This window comes from Danio rerio, chromosome 4 (genome assembly GCF_052040795.2).
Source record: "Danio rerio strain M-AB ecotype USA chromosome 4, GRCz13ab, whole genome shotgun sequence".
In the NCBI taxonomy this organism is placed as follows: domain Eukaryota; kingdom Metazoa; phylum Chordata; class Actinopteri; order Cypriniformes; family Danionidae; genus Danio; species Danio rerio.
The window spans coordinates 6,718,192-6,741,271 of record NC_141024.2 but is presented as its reverse complement, the minus strand read 5'-3'; the positions used below and the strand labels follow the sequence as shown (position 1 = coordinate 6,741,271).

Here is a 23,080-nt window from a genome sequence, read left to right as displayed (position 1 = left end):
CTTGTTGAAAAAAAAAAAAAAGAATAAGTTTAATATGTGCACTACTTTGGTTAAAGTGTTATTATAATACATCTGATACCATTGTTGAAGCATAACTAATTAAAAGAAGCAGTCATTTAGGTAGAGGCTTGAAATTTTGCTGTTTCAAGGGTGAATATTGTGTTTTGTGGTCACTCGGGTCAACTTAAGTCTTGTTTTTTATTCTTGAGGAAGTCTGAAAGGGAAGAGCAAACCACGTGCAGCAGGAAAGAAATTCTGCGCTGTTCCTCTTTCTGTGAGCGAATCTCTGACTTGAAGGCAGTTTTCTTCTTTTTTTCTTCACTGAATGTTGTGCAATACATTATCTATGTATTTTATATGTATATTTTGATTTGAAAAAGCTCAGTTATACAAATCAGTTGAATTTAGTTTTTATAGTTTTTTTAAATTAGGTATAACCACAGACTGTTACATGCATGTATACATATATGCACAAATAAATAAATATATGTTAAGAAATTAATAAATAAGACGTGTAATATATATATATTTTTGCGTGTTTTTTTTATTTGTTAATATATATTAGGAATAAATAAACAAGGCATGTAATATACTATTTTTATAGTTTTTTTGCTGTTTTTTTCTAAATTAGGTATATTCACAGACTGTTGCATGCATGTATACAAATATGTACAAATAAATAAATGTCAATATATGTTAAGAAATAAATAAACAAGGCATGTAATATACTGTTTTTAGTGTTTTTTTGTAAATTAGGTATATTCACAGACTGTTGCATGCATGTATACATATATGCACAAATAAATAAATGTTAATATATATTAGGAAATAAATAAACAAGGCATGTAATATACTATTTTTATCGTTTTTATAGAGTGTTTTTTTTTTTTAATGAGGTATAAGCACAGACTGTTACACGTATACATTTCATGCACATATAAATAAATGTTAATATTATTTGTATTAAGAAATCTTTTTTAATAGCTATATAGGCACAGGTTACATACATATAACAGTTTTATAAAAATCATTATTATTAAACCCTCTTTGAAATTTATTTTCTTTTTTTTTCTTTTTTCCAAATGATGTTAACAGAGCAAGGAAATTTTCACAAAATATCTGATAATATTTTTTCATTTTGTTTTATTTCGGCTAAAATAAAAGCAGTTTTTAATCTTTTAAAAGCCATTTTAAGGTCAATATTATTAGCCGCATTTAAGGTATTGTTTTAATAGTCTACAGAACAAAGCATAGTTATCCAATAACTAATTACCCTTACCTGCCTAATTAACCTAATTTAGCCTTTAAATGTCACTTTAAGCTGTATAGAAGTGTCTTGAAAAATATCTAGTCAAATATTATTTACTATCATCATAGCAAAGATAAAATAAATCAGGTATTAAAAATGAGTTATTAAAACCATTATGTTTAGAAATGTGTTGAAAAAATCTGCTCTCCGTTAAACAGAAAATGGGGAAAAATAAACTGGGGGTCTAATTTCGGGGGGCTAATAATTCTGACTTTACCTGTATACATGCACAAATAAACAGTTTCCTCAGGCAATCTCATAAACACCTGATGATAGTAATTACGAAACAAGCATCACTACTTGTTATACACTTTTTATACACATATACACTTATTTAACAACATACTTTACGTGCCACTACCATACTAAATATAGAAGATAAAACAAGTTACACACACACACATATATATATATATATATATATATATATATATATATATATATATATATATATATATATATATATATATGTATAATATGTATAATGTTATTTTGTTTGGTCACACTTTACAATAAGGTTTCATTCAATAATATTAGTTATTTACTAATGCATTATTATTATTAATGGTTTTTAATGAACTAAGTTAACATGAACTATCAATGAACAACTCGATTTTCATAAGCTGTCATTTAAAAATGAGTAAATACTGTATTAAACACACTATTCGTTGATTGATCGTATGATCGTATTTTTAGCAATCGAATTCAATTTAAAGACCATTTTGAGGGATGTAAACAAAAACAATGGGCCCAACGTATTTCCTGTTTTACTTTTTTTTTTTTTATATAGCTACCGAATATCCAAAAAGAGCCACATAATGATAAATAATGTTATGACAGCAGTTTTAACATTAAGTTATGATTGAATTGCCTCTTATTAGTTATGAAATGTTCATGTGCCAGTGACATTACTAGATTGAAATGGTCTATAAATTAAAGCAATGTTGTTTTAATGCATCACCGTCAAGCCCTTAGGTCTTGTTTAATTTCCACAACCTTTTCTTTCCCCAAACTTTTTGACTACCACTGGAAATTTGCAGCAGACTCCTTCAGTGTTTTTTGGCTCATCACTATGACATATTAAACGCACGGCACAACCCTCATTTTCATTTGTCGAATCAAATATAGCATCCACTCCAACAGAAGTCCATGTAGGTAAAGCTAATGTTCACCACACTCTTTGATTTCCCAGTCTCGCCATGCAGAAAGCGCTATGGACTCCATACCACATTATAATAGATGTCAAATAAGAGCCACCAGACTGACTGACTGCGGAGAGAAATGAGCAGCAAGGGTTCGACATGCAGGAAAAGTCTGCCATCACCTTGGCATGCTCCATTAAATGACTCTGTGTGTCTGTGTGTGTGTGTGTGTGCCGGACCCCAGCTGCAGTCGAGCAGCCCAATTGCCTTTCCCCTGACAGGTAGTCATGTGTCCAGAGTCGGGCTTTGGGAGTGTGAGATGAGTTTAAGCCCTTGGGCTAAAGACACTCAACCCAATGGGAGATCACAGGGCTCTCCAAAATCAGCAGTCTGGCAATGGCACATCGCGCTGGAACTATCGCTCGTGGCAGCTGTCCACATCAATATGACACGTAAACACCCTGGAAAGATGCATGAATGTGATAACAAATAGGAGGCAAGAGTTTTGACCCATGCAGGATGATGGGATGTCTCGTTGGCTGCGTGCAGTTGGATGAGACATAAATGTCCCGCTCTTTCTAGAGTTCGTGTTAGGTCAGTGGAATTTAAAGTGTCACTACTTTTGCCAGCTTATTTTGTTGAGTTTTTAATTTTGAATATGTTTTTCACTGTATTTTAAGTTGTGGGCAATGTTTGTATGTTTATAACCAACTCCGAGGATAGTTAGGCTCGGGAGTCACTGGAATTGTTATTTTGGGGGTCGCAGGTTAAAAGATTTGGAAACCCCTGCCCTAATACAGAACCAATACTGTACTTTAATAACAATTAATAAGCAAATTAGGAGTTTACTAAGCTAAATGTCAGGGTTAGATTAAGTGGTGATTAAATTAAGTGTGACCAATTAGACTTTAAATTATTTACAAAAGTTATTGCTGACAAGTTTCTGTTCAGTTTCAGTTTTCTTTATTTCAACCCAGCCTCATTCTGATTATGTACCCCTGTTTACAATTCTGGAGAGCACCAAATATGTCCCTGGAGCTAGATTTACTTTGCAGTTTTTTTCTTTCGCAAATCCACCAGAGGCGGCTGTGTACGTTTTTTTTTTTTAGATCTTCGGGTGTTTCTGTGTGGAGTTTACACGCTCCCTGTGTTTGTGTGGGTTTCCGTCGGGTGCTCCGGTTTCCCCCACCAGTTTAAAGACATGGTATAGGGGAATCGGGTACGCTAAATTGGCCGTAGTGTATGTGTGTGAATGAGTGTTTCCCAGTGATGGGTTGCAGCTGGAAGGGCATCCACTGCGTAAAACATATGCTGGATAATTTGGTGGTTCATTTCGCTGTGGTGACCCCAGATTAATACTACAATATACTGCAATATACCAAATATACTAAAATACTGCAATATACCATAATACATTTTATTTTTATAGTATTATTAAATGTGTCTCATTGTAAATATTACCATAATTGTTCACAGGTTACTCATTAAATACAGAATTGATTTTAAAATGTTATTACTTGTTTACAAAGCCATCGATAATCTTGCTCTTCAGTATCTTTACAGACTTGCTCTCTCCGTATACCCCCTCTCGATCATTGAGATCTTATGATACAACATGCCTTAAAAACTTAAAAAGGGGATCAACACTCTGTAACACTTTACCAATTCACATTAAACCTCCCCCCTCCATTTCTGCGTTTAAGTCCGTTTTAAAGACCTGTCTATTTTCTCTCGCTTTTAATACTCCTTCATCACTTGTTTATTGCTGTCATTTGTTAAATGTTTCTTTTATATTCTGCTTCCTCCTCTGTGTTTAGTACTCATGTGTACAGCTCTTTGGTCAACTTTGGTGGTTTTTAAATGTGCTTTATAAATAAACATTGGGTTGTTTTGTTTTTATATAACACTCAATGACATTTAAGTGCGTGTCATCTTTAGTTGAACAGAGCCCATTCTAAACAACAACTTCTATCTAGTTTATACTTGAAGAAGCCTTCTCATCTTTACTAAAAAAGTGTTTGTCAATTTTTGGAGGTTGACAGGAAAGACGCCTGAACACACTAATCTTTTGTTTTCCACAGAAGAAAGTAACTTGTGCATGTTTATAATGGCATGAGGGCGAGTAAATGATGATTTTCTGTTAGTACTTCAAATGCTCTAAATGATTTCATGCTCTGTTTTCCCAGCGGATTCAGGCTTTTGTTTACTGATGCTCATTTTACCTCTTGCTTAAGTTTAAAGTGTTTGCATGCATTTCCAGCGGGACACTCTTTGAATTCGCCTGTCATGCTTGTTTACGTAATATACGCTCAAATGAGAACATTTCATTCCTCTAGGTGGTTTTTCCATTGTGTTCCTCGTGCCACTTTAATGGATCCACCTGAGAGGTTCATCTAAATGGCTCTTTCTCCCAAACGTCTCTGTGCTCTGGGCTTGTTTACAGACAAATATCCTCATAGCAACAGTGAAGCTTTTATTTTCTGCGTATGAAGTATCCTAAGTTAAGAAACGAATGTTTATTTCTTTCGCTTGCTTATGGAAATGCGAACCCTTCCGTAACATTCTCGGCCCCCAGCTTATGCTGTCTGGCTCGCCTAATTGCGCTAACAGTAGCCTGCATGCTAATTGCACGGAGCCCCCCTGTTGTCACAGCATTTACATGGGCTGCTTGATTCTGAATTTAATCTCCTTGAAGGGTTTAGATTTCATGCTTGCTTTAAATTCAGGCATCCTGCGGGATTTAATGCAGCATAGAATGAGAAGACGAGGGGGAATTTGTGTTCGTTTTTGTTTGTTTGCGATTTGGTAGTAGAGCTAAATACTGATAGCTCAAAGTGAACAGCGTGTTTTACTTTTTCTAGAAGGCGTAGATGCCTGTTCTCAACACTGTTGGATTATTTACAAAGCAAGATTAGTAGGTTTACCAGACCAAGCAATCTTGTATTTTAGGTGTCATTTACACCAGTGCATTTTAATTTGTAAATGCATACGTTGTGCTATGGTTATGCAGTGCCTATCACACATTGACTTTACTTGGGTAGGCTTGGGTAAACTTTACTAATTAACGGCCACCCAAGTATATTTAGTGATATATCTATATTTATTTATATATTTTTTACTATTATTATTATCATCCTTTTACACTTTTTCTTTCTGTCCACCCAAGATAGACTTAACAATGCATCCAGTCTAGGTTTCTAAATCTCCTAAAATGTTCGGGATTTATTTTTGCTTTCCCTTTCGCTTTCTAGAGCTGTCATCAAATGTGTGCACACAGCCGAGAGAAAGAGCAAGAGAAGATTAAATAATTCCAATAAAGCAAACCATGACACCTCACCTCCACCTTTAACTGACTTATGCACACACTTTGGCTTCAAAGTTTTACTCGTTTGATGATAAACATAAACTTTCCAACCCAGGCTCATTCTGAAAACGTAGTCCCGTGGACGTTTCTGGAGATCGCGAAACAACTACTGGTATATTACTAGGGCCTGACAGAATCTGCAACATTTTTTTTGCTATTTCTGTGGGGAATGTTGTAAAAGATCTGCTGTTTTATACAGAATGATTTTAGAAGTTTAACTAAAAACATAATATATGAAATAAAACATTTGTAACTTTTATTTATTGTTCGCAATGCAAATTTAATCAGATTGATTTGCTAAACAACAGAAGTCTCTCATATATCTACTAAAAGACAAACATACTACTTTATAAACTGCATTGTGACTAAAGCATATGATTATTTTATTATATATCACAATAATATTAGTGAAATTTAAAAACTGAGTAAATATAAATTCTCACACATTTACTCAAGTAAATACATGCCCTCAATGGTGGACTAAAGATCTGTGGAAATCTGCAGATTCCTGTGTGCGAAGATTCCATGTGAGCCTACTTATTACCTGCCCATGAATAAGATATTGATTGTTTATTAATGCTTATAAAGCATGGTTTTATTCTGAACCCCTAAATTAACTACTACCTTACCAACTACTAAACAACAGCTAATTAAAAGTGTTAGTAAATGGTTTGTACATACTACACTGTAAAACCCAAGTTAAGGTAAGTCAAACCATTTGAGGAAACTGATTGCAACAAACCATTTAGGTCCAAAAACGAATCCTAATGAGTACTGTGAACTTACTTCGTTTGAGTAAACGAAGCAAATTGAGCACAGAAAACCCAATAAATGAGGAGAATTCAAGCCAACTGAGTATTGTAAATGCCAATAAGTTAAGGCAACTCAAACGGTTTGAGGAAACCGATTGCTACAAAGCATTGGAGTTAAAAGACTAATCCATATGAGTACTGTGAATTACTCCATTTAAGGTAAAGTAGTGATGTATTTATTTATCTCATTACCTTCAACACTGAGTTCAAAACTCTTTTCAAATGAGTATGATTAACCTTAACTATTAATAATTAACCAGAAAGTTTTGAGTTAACTACACTCATTTCATTTGATAAAGTTGACTGTTTGGTTTTACAGTGTGAGAATTTAGCCTAAAAATAAAGTGTGACCAACTTCTTTATTCTGTGCTTCGGAAAGTATACTAACTCTGTATATTCATCTACACACACAGTTATATGTCTGTAAATCACTATCCATCTCCACTGCCATCACGGTTTCCACCAGACACTCTGGCTTGGACTATTTTATACGGTGCCAGTTTGTGGCCTAACCTGGTGTTTCACGTTTGATCCCAAACCGAAGGAGCTCACACGCTGCAAAGCAATCAAAGACAGGCGGCTATTTCAGATTCGGCGAGCTTCAGTAGATTCAAGTTCAATACTACAGCCCAGGCCACACAAGAACACATCACTGAAATCACAACCGTAGCTCCTCAACCGAAGCAATTCCCATTGCACCAAGAAAGTCCAAGACTGTAGTTTTTCAGTCCGCGCTTTAATATTTTGCAGATTTATTAATGGAAAACACTAAGCAGAGCTGTGACCGCGAACCTTTAGGTGACCTAGTTGTCAAGCACTGGTCTTCTGCTAAGACTTTCTCAGTTTGATTCCCACTTTTTTTTTTTTTTTCTTCAAGACAAACTGTTTGTCTCTCAGAAAGAAAGAAAAAATGCCGTCATATCAGTCTGCTCGCTCTCTTTTCCTCCCTTTTCTCTCTCCCGTTGGCTCTGTGTCTGTCGGGGCAGTCGGGGAAGGCTGACAGCAGTCCGGAGAGAGCTGTTTTAGACTCTCAGCGGGCCAGGCAACAGAAGAATAATGAAGCCATTGTGGCTGTGTCCAAATTCCTCACCCTGAAGCCCTTTCTAGAAGAATAGTGCCCAGTGTGTTGAGATTTACTCGGCCGCAATACTCCGAGGACCAGAGGAGGCTCAGAGCTCCTATTTGGAGAGGGGATGTTGATGTTGGATGGTTCCGTGGAGGTTGTACAGCGGGAAAACGAGGGAGTCGCCCCTGTCAGCCAATATAGCATAGATCTTATGTAAGACAGATGCAGTCTAGGGGTAAAACGTGCACGACAGGCATGCAAAAACGGACATGGTGTGACGTTCCTAGGTTCTGGATCAGGTTCTTGGATATCCGGTTCCAAATTTATTATTATTTTTTGTTTCCCGTCATCTTCTCCCCCCTTCGTTTTACTGTCACCTCCCATTACGGCAGAACCGGAGAGCTCCCGTTGACTTCACCCTGAACCCAAGGAGCCGTGCGCAGTCCGCAGAGGACCGCACCGCACGTCAGCGCTGACAGCTCCAAACTGAAATAGCTCCACTCATTAACTCACGGTAAAAAAAAAATAAAAAAAATAGTGGCAGCGCTCAAAAGCTAGGCTTATTTATCAGCGTGCCATGCCATCTGCATGCCATATTGTGCTGTAAGATTTACAGCGCTGTCTCCTTGCCTTCTTTATTTCAATAGATGCAGTTGGCAACTCAGTGGCGCTGATATCAACCCAATTATAAATATTTATAATCTGCAGTTTTTAACAGAAAAAAAAAAACTCCTGTCAATCACCCTAGGCCAGCTAAGCTCAGAGTGTATCCGGGATGCAATTTGCATGCTACAGAACTTGTGATCCATTTTGTTATTTTATTTTATTTTTTTTGTACTCCGCACACAAGACGCTCTCTGCGCACAGATTAAATATAGAAGTTTTGTTCTCAGAGAGAGCCAAGCTTATTTTCCTCTTCCATGCATGTTGATGTTACGCTGATGGCGATTCATTATTGAGAGGGAAAACCATCGTAACTGAGCTCTGGTTGTTATGCGCCTGCTTTTTTGTGTTCTTGTTATCTATTTTGCATGTTTTTTTTGTGTGTGTCAATCACTACAGAGGAGAGTCGTTCTTGTGTTTTAGCTCTCTCAGGGTGTGTGTTTGCTGGAGTAAGTCCTCTGGTGAAGGAGGATGTTTTGGGGACGGCAGGAGAGTTAGAGTCTGGACTGAAGTTTGACTTGCATTTGTTCTTCAAAAGTTTCCTTCTTGATTTTTTCATTCTGAGTAACTTGACAACTTCAAGGGACAGTTTAACTAAAATAAAAGCTCTGTCATTTCTTTCTTCTGGTGATTAATATAGATTTTTCAACAGTGATCGGAGCAGGTAGCCATTCACTTCCATTTATAATTTTCTGTATTATGGAAGTCAGTTGCTACCGAGAGAGTTGAAGATACATTGAGGAGATATTAAGGTTCTCCCCAAGGTGTTTATTTAGTTAATTTATTTAGTCTTTTGTAATTTAATGAATGAATGAATGAGTGAATTATTTTTTATTTATATTATTTATTTATTTATTTATTTGTTTGTTTATTTATTTATTTATTTATTTATTTATTTATTTATTTATTTATTTATTTATTTATTCTTTTATTTGTTGATTTATTGATTTGTTTATTTATTTATTTATTTATTGTTTGTTTATTGATTGATTTGTTTGTTGATAAATACATTCGTTGATTAATTAATTAGTTTATTTGTTTATTTATTTATTTATTTATTTATTTATTTATTTATTTATTTATTTATTTATTTATTCATGCAGAATTATGTGATACTACAATTGCATTATTGTATTTTGTCACAATTCATTCCCCTTGTGATTTCCAGTGGCTATTTTTGATTAAAGTGGCTCAAATAACTAAATTACTTTAAAAAAAATTAATTACTAATTTGCAATTAACTCTTTTCACAATATATACTTTACCTTTCATACGCACAGTATATACTTTCTCATACGCTTTTGTACAGAGCACCTTATAACTTGTATATTTATAACAAATATGTACAAACAATTTATCATGCAGAGTTCTTTTGTCTAATTGCAACTCTGTTTAATGTTTGTTGTCTTTTCTCATATTTATTTTCGTGTTGTCACTTGTCACTTTATGTTCACTGGAAGCCTCTGTAGGCAAAACAAATTCCTTGTGTATTTAAAGTACACTTGGCAAAAAAACTGATTCTGATTCTGATTATTATACTACAAATAAAAGGTGGTTTGGTGTCAGTCATAAATGATTGCTTTCGGTGAGTTTGGATGCCTTAAATTTATAAATAGTGATAGTAAAGATGTTTAAAATATTTGTTTTGTAATCTTTTTCATAAGAATCTTTTATATATATATATATATATATATATATATATATATATATATATATATATATATATATATATATATATATATATATATATATATTTATATATATATATATATATATTTTTTTTTTTTTTAAGCACCAAAATCAGTATTCAGTAATAAAAAGATGTCTTAAGAATCATATTACACTGAAGACTGAAGTAACGACTGCAAATTAATTTTAAAATGTATGAAAATAGAAAGGATTCTTTATATTATTATTATAGAATTATTTATATCACTCTTTGTAGAATTTTTATTAGATGTAAACCGCTATAAAAATCACTATTACTGCCTCCCTGAATTTATTATAAATAATAATAAACTTTAAAGTACATTGGTTAATGTTAGATAACTTTCTGGTTTACTTACTGTACATGAACAAACTCTCAGTAATACAATTATTATGGTATTTATTCAACTTTGGTAACTTTGGCTAATGTTATTTGGGTTAAATAACTTTACTTCATGTTAACTCATTAGCTATGTTTCCATCCAAAAATGCGTATTTTTTAGTTTGTGCACCTTTTCTAATCAAATAAAAAGTTTATCCTACTCAGTTATGCGCATAATTTTTTATGTGCATTTTCAAAGTTTGTGCATGTCTTGGCGTTTCCATCAACTGGTTTTTATGCGCATATCCTAAAGGCACATAAAGTAGGTGGATGGAAACGTAGCTATTGTGCATTCACTAATGTTAACAAGCCGTTTGGATTTTAATAATGCATTAGTTATTGTTGAACAATGATTAATAAATGCTTTACAAGAGTCTTCATACTCAATGTTAATAAATACATTGACAAGCAACGACTAATGCAGTGTTTCTCTACCACATTCCTGGAGGCCCACCAGTTCTGCACATTTCCATGTCACATTAATCAAGAACACCTGATTCAGATCATTAGCTCATTAGCAGAGACTGAAAGACCTGTAACAGGTGTGACAAAGGAGACATCCAAAACATGGAGTGTTGGTGGTCTTCCAGGAACGTGGTTGAGAACTGATGGACTAAGTGTGACCGTCTTTGTTATTTTAGTCCTCTCTCCATCTTCATCGTCCATCAGTTGAAAAAAATCTGAATATCAAGACAACGATAGCATGGAGTCAATCACTTCATCTTGTAGCCCAACTTAGGGTTAGTCAAATCTCTTAATAAATCTAAATAAACCCTGTCCCATCTCTTGATAAGGGCCATCATCAGTTGTAATATTTCTTTTACACACCAGACAGACCCAACAACAGACACGTCCACTTGGCTTTCCACTCACTCACGTTCAACTTTATTTACTGGCCAAAACTCACAAAACAACGTCAAAGCGCCTCTTGTTGTGTGGCATTCTCTGCCGATTTCATGCTTTGCTGATGGAAAATTAGGCCCCTGCGTATCGGCGAATCGAAAAAGAGAGGGAGGGAAAGCTCCTGTTATCGCCTCAGGACACTCCACCCCGACAACAAGAAAACTAGAGCAAAAAGGAGGCTGAAGCGCTGCCTGCTAATGCACTCTAAACAACATGATGAGCGCTCGCAATCCCCATGCGGAGCGTCTGCCGGCTTCAAAAAAATATCGGCAGTGTGTTTTTTGTCTCTCTCTCTCTGCCTACTCATACAGTGTTGTAAACCATAGTTATGTGTCTGGCCTTTTAAACAGGCTCCAAACGCAGCCGTTGCCTCTGAGGTGATTTGACTGACATGTCATTTGCATTCTCTTTGACCAGTGAAAGTACTGAGGAGAAAGACGGTTAAAGTACTTCAGCCGCAGCAGCTCTGATGCTGTTTGGAGTCTCTCGGTGCCTTCGGCTTTGAAGCCGGCATTCAAGTATACTAATGTTGCGCATTTTTGCTCTAAATTAATTTGGATTTTGGATTCATTGTTGCTGTTTTGGCGAATATGCACCTTCATTATTTAGGAAAATATAATTATGCTGATGGAATCTATTAGTAAATATACAGTACTGTCTACATGCATCTTTATTAATCATTGTTCAAAGATGAGAGGGTCCATTTTGGTCTTGGCATCAAATTAAATGATCAAACATGATTTTATATACTTTAAACATATTAAAATGTCTACCTAAAGGTTTTACAAAAAACATTTTTGTCCAAATAAAGTCAAAATGTGAATAAAAAATGCTTCATTTTCTTTAAAAGTAACGTATACATATAAAAATTGAAAACTTTATGATATTTAATTATTAACCATACTTAAATATTTACCATATACTGTAACAAAGCAATTAGCTGACTTAATAATTTTAAGGCAACAGATTTACTAACTTTAAGTAAATGAACTGCGGACGTCAGGGTGGTGAAGTGGGTAGCACGATCGCCTCACAGCAAGAAGGTCACTGGTTCGAGCCCTAGTTAGTTGGGATTTCTGTGTGGAGTTTGCATGTTCTCCCTGTGTTTGCGAGGGTTTCCTCCAAGTGCTCCGGTTTCCACCACAGTCCAAAGACATGCGCTGTAGGTGAATTGAATAAGCTAAATTGGCCCTAGTATATGTGTGTGAATGAGGGTGTATGGGTGTTTTCCCGTATTGGGTTGCAGCTGGAAGAGCATCCGCTGCGTAAAAAACATATGCTGGATAAGTTGGTGGTTCATTTAGCTGTGGTGACCCCTGATTAATGAAGGAACTAAGCCAAAAAGAAAATGAATGAATGAATTAGATGTACTCATTTAAAATGGTTACCTGTACCCTATAAAAATAGCTGGGTTTTACTCAATTCTTTCAAATCGATTGTTAACCTAAATGTTTTACAATTTTAGGTGGATTGAACATAAAACAATTAATTTGTCCACAATAAACCTTAAAAACTGTGTTGTCTCAACTCATTTTAAATCAGTTTGAACAAGCAGCCTGTCACCACGAGATGCTTACAAAGGAAGTGCGAATGCAGGTTTATTAACAAGAGATGGTCAGGCAAGCAATGGTCAACACGGAAGCAAACAGATGTACACAAGGAATTCAGAGTCGTGGTCGAATAACAGGCGAACATCCAATACAGGCAGACAGCAGGCAACGTAAACAAACAAACAAACAAACAAGGCTATAGGGTCAAAAACATTGCAAGACAAGGCAAGGAAAACATGTCGTAATCTTAATTGGACAGATAAACAAGACTCAGCCCAGATGTGTGTGTGTGTGTGTGTGTGTGTGTGTGTGTGTGTGTGTGTGTGTGTGTGTGTGTGTAGCCGCAAGATCGCTGGTGATCAAAACACAGCCAAAGTCAGTTTTTCAGCCAATTTAAAAGTTCCAAGTTGAGTTTTATAGTAAAGTAACTAATCGCTTTTTAAAGTGTAAAAGTAATATGATTAGTTATTACTTGCCTAAAGTGAGTAAGCCCATTGCTTTAAATGTACCACGTTGACTGTTCCTAAAAAATAAACCCATTGTAAATTGAAAGTTTTTAGTGGACTTTGCCTAATTTTAAAAACGGCTAATTTTACTAATTTTACTCACTTTTTTAAACAAAGTCAACTAATCGCTTTTTACAGTGTAAATTGTAATACCGTTTTAAATATTAAATAACTTGCATGAGGTTCCTCCGGGTGCTCCACAGTCCACACACATGCACTGTAGGTAAATTGGGTAAGCTAAACTGTCCGCAGTGTTCAGTATGTGTGTGAATGAGTGTGTATGGGTGTTTCCCAGGGATGGGTTGCAGCTGGAAGGACATCCGCTGCGTAAAACATATGCTGAATAAGTTAGCGGTTCATTCCGCTGTGGCTACCCCAGATTAATAAAGGAACTAAGCCGAAAAGTACTTGAATGAATGAAAATTAAATAACTTCTTGATGACAAATGGATAGACTTAGTCATTTTAAGGATAGTGATCAAATATAAACAAACAATGGTAACAAGCTGACATATTAGGCTGTATTTTATAGATTAGGGTAAAAATGCATGGAAGTCATTATATTTTGAATATAGCCTTGAAAAGTAAATGGCACTCAATATACAAATCTAGCGAATACATTCTTTATAAGCTTTCCATTAAAAAAACAACTAATGTAGCTACAATCGGGGCTTGATAGTTGTAGCTTTATAATGATGTACTATAGTTTGTCATGATTACACATGCTCTTTTTGGTGTGATCTATTCGTAAAACTGCACCCAGTCCACATCCTGATGCCGGCTAAGAGTTAATACAGGAAAACTATAAGCAAATTAAAAGAGAATTGAAACAAATTTGGCATGCATCAGTAGTAATTACCTCTACGTACTGTATGGATGCACTGAAGTTTAAACTTGGCTATCCAAAAATGTTTGTCACGCGAAAATCTGGTGCATTCCTATTTGTTATATTAGAGCTAAATGCGATCCTTAAACACCTTCTTGGCTTCCCAGCATGCTTTGCACCCTTGAATTTCTCTCTCAGTCGCTCAGTGATGCTAAAACGGGGTGTTGCCACCCACAGCAAATACTGCTTGATGCTTGAAGATGTGAAACACAATATCAAGAACCAAATATAAGCTTATAAACAGAGTAATCTAGATCATTTCTGTTATTATTTTGAATGCTTTCCTGTTAAGTCTTTCATGTATGCATTACACACACAGTGAAGGAGGCAAATTGACATGTGAGTTTATCAAATTAATAAACGAAGCTTTTCTCTAATTTCCTTTTAATTCAAAGTAAACAACCCGCCAACCGATCCCTGTAATAAGCACAGATCAGCGGTAAACAGACAAACAACAGGGGGAAATAATAACAATTACGCTTTCCGAAAGGGATAAAACAGGAAGACAACATTGCAGGATGAACATTATGAAAATATAATTGCAGTAATTTACATGTGTTAACGAGACTAGTGTGAAATTGTTTTGAGATAATTACTTTCTTCTTTTATTATTTAGAGTAAACTCACTAGCTGCACAATAATACAATACGGATAATCAAACGCAGGCACTTCTGTAATCTCATTTTATAATCAATTACTTAATACAGTTGTCAATCATTGAATAAACCTGAGCGCTAAATTCAACAGACTTGTACTTTAATGAAATTGGATTCAGTAACATTTCTAAAACAGTAGAAATGCTCAGCTTACTGAATGAACGGCCACAAGCCGTGTCTTTTATTACTGTGTTCTCATTCTTTGTTTTGGAATGATGTCAGTTTCATTCCAGTCAGAGGAAAATAACCCTGTTCCTCACGGCCACTGGTATTTACTGCCCTTCCCATCATTGCTTTTCCAGAGTCTTCAGCTGTAACCTGTGTGTGTTCAGAGGTTAAAATGACCTCAGCTCCAAATTACCTGAGAGTTGGGTGACAGTCGACAGCTGGGATTGTTCAGAGAGTCTACAGCGCTGGAAACTTCATTTCACCACATGAACAGTGCTGGGTTATTTCAACGGTATGGCTCAAATGAACGTGTTTTTGTAATAGTACAGTACTGTGTGTCTAAACAGCAATATAAAATAAGGGTTACTTGACAACAACACTAATGCAAGGTCTGTCATTGTTTGCTGCTTTATGTCTTGTTAGATATGCACTCAAAAATATGTTCAAACTAACACAATTCTTTAGATTTTTTGTAGATGACATTGTTACTTTATGCTCAATCCACTGCAATTTGTAACTTTAATTAACTCCTAACTATAATTAATTGAATTCCTTCATGTTGTCCAAACACAAATTGATTGTGTGTGAAGCCCATCATTTTTTACAGTGTGTAAAAGTGGCTTGTACACTATATATTGTGAAACAATATGAGTAATTGTGCAAGGGTTATTTCAACTTTTAAGTTGTTGTTAATTCTGTAAAAGAAACTAATCTGAGTTTTAATAATTGTTTTACCTAAATTAAATAATGTTATAAGCATACACTTAATATTGTTATAAACACAGTAGAAACATATTAAATGTGAATATATGGCTGTTTATGATGTTTTATTGATGGTTCAACAAATAATGATAATTATGAATGAAGTTTTTACATAAAACGACCACTTTTTTCATGTGTGTATTTATTGTATAATAAAAAAGGGCCCATATGACTTATATGTATTATGAAATAAGTAGGTTTTGTGAACAATATCCTAAATTGTATCTCATTTTTTGGCTAAAATCCTTCTTTTTTTCTTTAAAAGTTAACTTCATTCATTTTCTTGTCGGCTTGCTCCTTTTATTATTCTGGGGTCGCCACAGAGGAATGAACCGCCAACTTATCCAGCACGTTTTTACGCAGCGGATGCCCTACTAGCCGCAACCCATCTCTTGGAAACATCTACACACACACTCATACGCTATGGACAATTTAGCTTACCCAATTCACCTGTAGCGTATGTCTTTGGACTGGGAAACCGGAGCACCCGGAGGAAACCCACGCGAATGCAGGGAGAACATGCAAACTCTACACAAAAACGCCAACTGAGCCGAGGCTCGACCCAGCAACCTTCTTGCTGTGAGGCGACAGCCCTACCTACAGCGCCACTGCGTCGCCTAAAACATGAACATACAAATGTAATCATACAGTGTGTTTGTGATTAATAAAGTAATGTTTGAGACAAACAAACAAAAAACATTTAATATTTTTTACTTATGCATTTTAAGTGGGCATGTACTGTATAATAAAAGTGCCCCGTTTAACTTGTACTCTATATTCTGCAGTCACTCAATAGCTTCTTATGAACACTATTCTAAAAAGTATGTGCATTTTTGCCCAAAATCTCCTATTGAGATCTCATTTATTTTTGTATCAATTTTGTTGTAGTTGTTTGTTTCAGGTATGATGTAAATAGACTCCAAACGCAATTCATTTATACATGTTTGACAGCCAAGCCATACAGAGTATGTTTTAAGTTTCATATTGTTTCATTCAATGATTTGATACAATTTTTAAGCTTTCTGGTAATTTGGCAAATTTTCAAGTGCAGTATTATAACAATTTATTATTTTAAATAATTGTTTTAACCCTCTCTTACAAAAATGCGAAGACTTGGCATGTCAGTAAACTTTCTTCAGATTGTTTTAACAATACTCTTCTATTGTATTCTATTGGTGATTTCTGCAACTGCATTCTAAACATTCTCTTTTGTGTTCCACAGACTAACAAAGACAACATCAGGGTGAGTAAACATTCACTTATTTGTAATATTTATGTAGCAAAACAACTGACGAACATACAGTAGCCTTATTTTTATTTATATAGTAAGTAAATCACACTGGAAAAAAAAGAAAATCATGTTGTGATTCACGTTCCTTTTTTCTCATTTATTTATGCTTTTAAATCGCATTATGGGAACATGATTTTTCCTCCAACAACTTTTAACATTGGAAAGTTTGAAAAAGTGACTTTTATTAACATTTATAATGTTTTCCGTGATATATCATCTGGGTTGGTGTTGCATATTACACTACAAAAGTCTTGTAATAAACTACCAGTACATTTACTTTTATTTCACAGACTTGTTTCTCTATATATGATTTCCTAAACATTATATTATTTCTAAAATGACTAAAATGTGAATACGTATCACTTTGTAAAACTCTAGAATTGAGATTTCAACTTCAAAAGTGGACAAAGAGATCAACATCCCGTACTGTGAGGCTATTCACAGCCCCAAATGAACAGAAAACACTTGCTGAACTGTTAATTAGCAGATATTCTTTACAGTGCACAGTATAACTCATTCACAGCAGAAGCTTCACCAGCATTACGTTAATAAACACAAAACTCACTCCAAACCCCTCAAACATACTTGAAAATGTACTTTTAAAAGGACTTTTGAAGGTAGACAGGCACAGATATGCTAACCTCAAAGGCAGGTCCTTCTTAATTACTATGACCTTCCAACTCTCACCGCCCTGCAACCAGAAACACAGCAGTGCTTTTCCAATGATAGATGAGCCTTCAGTCATTACTTTTTTTTTTTTTTTTTGGATGTTCGTCCACTTCATATCACACACTGACGCCTGTGCAAGACCACAGACTGTGACAGAATAAAAAAAGAAAAACAGCTCAGTCTGTCAGGACTCCATCTCGGTCTGTCCTGGAGGCCATTATGAGCCTGGAACGGGACACTCGGAGTTAGTATTTTCCGGGTAATGACGAGCGGTGTGATAGCGCCTCTTCCTCACCGGGAATCTCACCTCCAAGCTGTTCATTTGTACGTCGATGGCGGGATCTGAGGAAGAGGGCTCAATCATTCGCCTCGACACTGATTCACCCTCACCGTTGTGAATTTCCTCTTACCAGGGGGTGAATTATACTCTCTCTCTCACACACACACACACATGTACGTGCGCCACTTGATTTCTGACTGGGAGCGCAGGTGATTTGCATCCAGCAATCTTTCCATTACACACCACTTGGTCACAAAATTGAAATTCAATTTGATTACATGTTTTTACTGTGGATTGCCTCTTGGGATATTAGCATGGTGCAGGTTTTTAGCAACGTGTTGTGTAGTTGTGTCGCTGTCATGTTTTCTGTTTTTCAGTTTTGAGGTTATTTGTGCAGATGAGGTTTTTAAAACATACACAGGGTCAACTACTGACAATGATTTTAAAGGGATAGTTCACCCAAAACAGAATGGATGGATGCCTATTTTAGATGTCAGTACACGTTTTCAACATTTTTCAAAATATCTTCTCTGTGTTGATCAGAATAAAAATTCAAACTGGTATGGATCAAGTAAAGAGTCATGATGTAACTCTGGGCGAACTGTCCCTTTAAGTAAGCAAAAAATAAAAATTAATTAATTAAAAAATCCCCCAATTTAAAGGAGACACACATCAAAATATGATTGCTTATTTACATCTGAATGTGTGTCAGGCATATTTAGAACAAGGCTCATTTTTTGGCATATTAAAAGACTTTAATTTCACAGTGCTGCATTTAAATCGGACATTTTGCCATTATCTATACGTCTATCTATCCATCCATCTAGCTATCTACACATTTTAGTACTTCTCAGTTGCACTTTTAACAGTCTGGTGTTTGGTTGGGTTTGGTTTGGTTTGATTTGGTTTAGTTTGGTTTGGTTTGGTTTGATTTAGTCTGGTTTAGTTTGATATTAATCTGTTTTAGTTTAGTTTAGTTTAGTTTAGTTTTTGGTTTAGTTTGGTTTGGCTTGGTTTAGTCTGGTTTGGTTTAGTCTGGTTTGGTTTGGTTCGGTTTAGTGTGGTTTAGTTTGTTTTAGTTTAGTTTGGTTTAGTCTGGTTTAGTTTGGTTTGGTTTAGTTTGGTTTAGTTTTTGGATTAGTTTTTCTTGGTTTAGTTTAGTGTGGTTTAGTTTATTTTATTTTAGTTTGGTGTAGTCTGGTTTGGTTTAGTTTTTTTTTTTTTTTTTTTAGTTTAGTTTGGTTTGGTCTGGTCTGGTCTGGTTTAGTCTGGTTTACTTTACTTCGGTTTGATTTAGTTGAGTTGTTGAGTTGAGTTTGGTTTGGTTTAATTTAGTCTGGTTTAGTTTAATTTGGTTGAGTTTGGTTTGGTTTAGTCAGTTTAAAGTCATGGGTTAAACTGTGTCATTTATATTGCCTAAAGTTTGTACATTGTAATAAAAATGCTAAAAAGAACTGATAAAACGGGCAGTAACTTAGTGTAAGTTGTTTTGGGAAAAAATGTCTTAGTAGTTAGTCTGAATGATTATGGAACATTATTTTACTCATATTTGGACATCCTATTAGTATGCACTTTAACTATATAAATAAACTTATAAAATATAAGCCTTTATAACTCAATAACTCACTAATATAAACAATCATTTCTGTTTTTGTTTGTTTTCCCTAAAATAATCCTGGAATGGCTACATACATTTAAACTAAGTTTTGGCTGTTTTGGCAGTAAATTGCACATAAATGAGACCTGCACAAAAAATGACCCACCTGAAAAAAAAAAACATCCTGGCTTTTGAACAAAAAGGCCATTTATAATCACCCAAAATGCTGACTTCTTTCTTAATAGATCTCTATTCATTTTCAAATGAGTTGATTAGCCAGCACAATGTCAGTGGATTCAGGGGCCCATTACACATTTATGACAGTAAATTACTGTACATTTACAATCCAAATGAAATTTCACGAGAGTTGATATTGAGGGGGGACAAAACCCTGTGTGTGTTTCCGTCTCCTCTTCATTTGGTGTGGCTGTAAAAAGCATCACCTCAGCGCCCCCTGTGCTCAGTAGACGAACTGCAGCCAACCAAACCTGCTGTATTTTTAAAGAAGTGCTCATTTACATCTATGCTCATTCAGTGTGCATGTTCATTAAATATGTTCAAACATTACAGAGAGGCGTAATGAAGAGCCCACCTCAGCCGAAAAAAAGATCTGTAGAAATAGATTCTGTTTGAGTACAAGCAGGTACGCTAGATCTGGAAGTTCATGTTGTGCTGCACACGGATCCTTTAATCCCAAAGTGCCACTCTGTCTTTTTATTATAATTAGTGTTTTTTTAGTCAAGTGTTATATGATAAACTGGGTCACACTGTTGCTTTTTTATTTTATTTTAATTTATTTTATTTTATTTTTGCCTATCAGCTCTATTTCATGCAGTTTATCAGGTGTCACCTAATCATATATATTTTTTAAAGAAATATAATAATAAACCTTTACTTTACTTTACTTGGCATTTCTGTTGTCAAAAGGATAAGGATTGCTCATATGTAATACAAAATATACTTGAATATATGATGAAATCTGAAAAAATGTAATACAATATTTTAGATTTATTTAGTATATTAGTACCTTTGCATAACAGCACATGCCAGATTTAAAAAAAATGCAGTACAGTATGTTAGATATTTTAATAAGTATAATATGGATAAGTACATTTTAAAAAAGTATATTTATTTCAACACAAATAAGATTGTTTCTCTGAATTATCTCGCTCATATTTTTTGTTAACATTTTAATTTGAAGTCACACAGATTTTTAAATTGTATTCATTTTTATTTCTGTAATTTATTTATAGTTTTATTTTAGTCTGTGATAGATAAATCAGGATATATCACTTGCTAAAATAGTTATTTTTTAAAAGTTTTTTTTTTTATTTAATCAAATTTATTTTATCTTATTTTATTTTACTCGCATCAACCCACAAACATATAAAATACATAATAACTGATTACATTTTAAAATAAATTATACCTGTAATTCTTCTCAGGAGGGCCAGAACATCCATTGAGAAATGGTAGTGAGGGTGGCGTCCACAACCCATCCCCCTCGCCCCACGCAATTCACTTCGCGAACCTTCCATACTTTCGTCCACGCATAACGCCACCCTCCCCGACTCCCCCAAGCGCAATTTACTTCGCGAAACCTTCCGTACTTTCGTCCACGAATAACGCCACCCTCCCCGACTCCCCTAAGTCCAATTCACTTCGCAAACCTTCCGTACTTTCGTCCACAAATAACGCCACCCTCCCCGACTCCCCCAAGCGCAATTCACTTTGCCAACTGGTCACTTCCATTTTCTCTTTTGGGTTGAGGGCGCTGTGATGGTCGTTTGCCTTGAGCGCCATGTTCACCTTGCTCTGGCCCTGCTCCTCAAATGAAAACATGTGCCAGACACATTACTGTAAATGTAAATAAACTTCTACAGGTCAATATAAGCACATTACTTTCTTTCTAAATACATACAAAAAAAAAATACAAAATAACTACAAAATAAATTAGTTTTTCTAACCAAGGACAGAAGATTATTTCACCCATACAGTTTTAGTCAAAATTATTAGCCCTCCTTTTCCCAAATATTTCCCAAATGATGTTTAACATAGCAAGGAATTTTTCACAGTATTTCTTTAGTTCTTTAGTATTTTTCTTCTTTTGGAGAAAGTCTTATTTGTTTTATTTCGGCTAGAATAAAAGCAGTTCTTAATTTTTTAAAAAACATTTTAAGGTCAAAATTATTAGCCCCTTAGAGCAATATATAGTATTTAATTGTCTATAGAATAAGCCATCATTTTACAATGACTTGCCTAATTTCCCAAACTTGCCTAGTTAACCTAGTTAAGCCTTTAAATGTCACTTTAAGCTGTATAAAGTGTCTCGAAAAACGTCTTGTAAAATATTATGCACCTTCATCATGCAAAGATAAAAGTTATTATGATTGAGTAAATAAAACTAATGTGTTAAAGAAAATCTTCTCTCTGTTGAACAGAAATTGAAGAAAATATATAGGAGGGCTAATAATTCTTCAACTGTATATGGACATGTTTCCACAAGTGCTATGAAACATGAAAGTAGCCGCTCTGTTTGGACTCCCTTCGTTCTCCATCTATCAGTTTGTCAAATGAGCGGTGACGTGCATTAGTATAATCAGGGGCAAGTTTTAGTTGTAATGCGATCTTTAAGGAGCGAGTCGGAGCGGGGCAAACTCGCGCTTGTGCTGCTCGTCCCGCTGCTCTTCGCCTCTAAATTATTCATCATCCAATCAATCATCTTCTCTTTGTTTTGGACCCCAGTGCAGGAGATGAAACGGCAGACTGCCAGAGCTGTTTTTCTTCATCTGAGGTCTGGAAAACATGATCTACTCAGATTACACTCACCCCCAAAACACACACCTCCAGTGCCCACGTGCTTCTAGGAGAAACACACACACACACACACACACACACACAAACACACACACACACACACACACACACACACACACACACACACACACACACACACACACACACACACACTTATACGCTCCTGTGTCCTGCATCTGTATACAGGACAATGGTGTATCTATAGGATAAATAGATTTTGTTCAGTAGGATGCATAGGAAGATATGCTAACTACACTGAAAAAGGATATTGTGAACAATTCATATGGGCTGAATATAAACAAACATATTAACTTTAGTAATGTTCAACTTCATTTGTTTGCTTATATTCAGCCAATATACATTATTTAGAACCACTTACCTCAAAAACATTTAATAAATCCAATGATTTTTTTTTCAGTGTACTTTTATTCTTACCGTATTTATTTATTTATTATTTAATTTACAGTTCAGTTATATGTTTATATATAACAGTTATATGTTTATATATATTTATATTTTAGTATGTATTTTACTAAATATTTTAGTTCAAG

The 23,080-nt window shown here is 34.9% G+C and overlaps 1 protein-coding gene across 5 annotated transcripts in view; it reads left to right on the top strand.

Annotated features, from left to right (window-relative positions):
- Positions 1-23,080, top strand: part of mdfic (MyoD family inhibitor domain containing) — a 257,224-nt gene that overhangs the window by 100,327 nt on the left and 133,817 nt on the right. For 2 of the 5 annotated variants that reach the window (XM_087245593.2, XM_087245597.2), the window contains exons 5-6: positions 15,248-15,405; positions 17,098-17,118. In XM_087245593.2, the coding sequence (XP_087101719.1) occupies positions 15,248-15,321 (74 nt within the window). In that variant the 3' untranslated portion in view covers positions 15,322-15,405; positions 17,098-17,118. Of the gene's footprint in view, positions 1-15,247; positions 15,423-17,097; positions 17,119-23,080 lie in introns of all 5 variants that reach the window. The other 3 variants (XM_088649597.1, XM_088649596.1, XM_087245598.2) reach the window with 2 other exon arrangements.